Below are 1,532 nucleotides of genomic sequence, written 5' to 3'. Positions count from 1 at the left end.
CCCTTTTTGCATATTCTTCCCTCCTCGTTACTTTCCATTAGAAGCTGCTGCTCATTGGATGAAACATACGCCGCATGCGTCTTCTCTATTTCTGCATCAGTATCTCTGTGATCGATATCGTGGTCTATTTAAGAAAGCCGTGAACGTGCACTTATCTCAGCTATCTACACCTGGCTTGACTTAGCTTCACCTGTTCATCCTGGCTCGGCAAACGTGCAACCGATTAAGCCGCGATGAGCAGATCACACTAAGTCAAGCTGTGCTTTTTCACTTATCCTGGATATCTTTATTCTACTTTCGTGCAACAGGCCCCGGGTCCCGGTCCAATGATCTTAAGAATCTCGCCAGAATGTTCAGGGGTCTGTCTCTGGCATGGGGCTGCTGGCCGGCGGTTCTGTGTGCACGCTCAACTCCCGAATCAACTCACCTAAACTTCTCTGTATTTCCTCCTTCCTTACCCTTGGAGATGCCCAAGAAACGGACATCATTGCACTGGGATTGATTTTCAAAATCTTCATTTTTTTCCCCCACAGTATGTCGGCCTCTTAAAACACGGTCGTTATTTATACTATCAAAGGTTGAGTTAATTGCTGAAATCAGGGAACAGCAAGATGACTACAACAACCAACCAAAGACAATTAATAAATAACATTTAAAAGATTTAAAGCCAACACTTGCTAATGAAGTCCACTAGGGACCTACTACAATCATTAGATCTGAGAAAAGTCCTTTAGTTAGTTTTGACGCTCGCATTGATTTTGCATTCAATCGTCAAAAAAAATGAACACACAACTACAACTGATTGTTGAGTGTTGATGATGTGTCTTCAACCTCTCCTTCTGTTATCATGTCTTATATATCACTCACTTTGACTTCCTAACTCTGAGCTCCCTCTTTGATTGACTGGAGCTGAGCTGTCAGCTGGGGAGAGGAGAGGCTCCAGATCCACGCTGCCTGACCTAGAGGACAAGAGAAGTTTCAGATTACACAAACTGTATCTACAACACATGTATGTTATTCTCATTGTGGACCACCTGGGAAGGAAAATGGGTCAATTTCATGATTATTTCATTTGAAGTCATTCTTTCCCATCTGGATTTCACCATCTGTCTTATAAGAAAGCATCAGCTCTGTTTGTGCTGGAAGATCAGTGTCTTCTTTTTGTTTTGTGGTGAAGAGATATTCAAGTTGGGGATCAATAAACAGTGTAAATTAAGTTGCTGTAAAATGCAGTGCAAAGACTTCATTTAGTAACTGTAATTACATTAGTGTCTCAAAAATATATGTGTTGATGATTTATTGATGTTAACATGCTATGTATCACTTTTCTTGTGTGTGTGTGTGTGTGTGTGTGTGTGTGTGTGTGTGTTAGTGGGGTGAGTCTAGTGAACATGGAAGAAACAGCAGGCTGAAGGAAAACAAAGACACCAAGCACAGACAGGAAGTGGGTCCAGTTCACCAGTTCACATCTGAACTGTTCTTCTGTTTCACTGCACACACACACACACACACACACACACACACACACACAC

The 1,532-nt window shown here is 42.0% G+C and overlaps 1 protein-coding gene across 3 annotated transcripts in view; it reads right to left on the bottom strand.

The window, feature by feature from the left end:
• The window catches only part of sh2b3 (SH2B adaptor protein 3), a 133,620-nt gene that overhangs the window by 36,373 nt on the left and 95,715 nt on the right, over positions 1-1,532 (bottom strand). For all 3 annotated transcript variants that reach the window (XR_004332243.1, XM_032517266.1, XM_032517265.1), the window contains exon 5: positions 868-959. Coding sequence is in view for 2 of the 3 variants with exons in the window: in XM_032517266.1 (XP_032373157.1) it covers positions 868-959 (92 nt within the window). In the remaining variant the exon portion in view is untranslated. The remainder of the gene's footprint in view (positions 1-867; positions 960-1,532) is intronic.

Source organism: Etheostoma spectabile, chromosome 5, assembly GCF_008692095.1.
Source record: "Etheostoma spectabile isolate EspeVRDwgs_2016 chromosome 5, UIUC_Espe_1.0, whole genome shotgun sequence".
Classification (NCBI taxonomy): Eukaryota; Metazoa; Chordata; class Actinopteri; order Perciformes; family Percidae; genus Etheostoma; species Etheostoma spectabile.
Note: the sequence above shows the minus strand (reverse complement) of the source record. Positions and strands in the feature narration are given on the sequence as shown.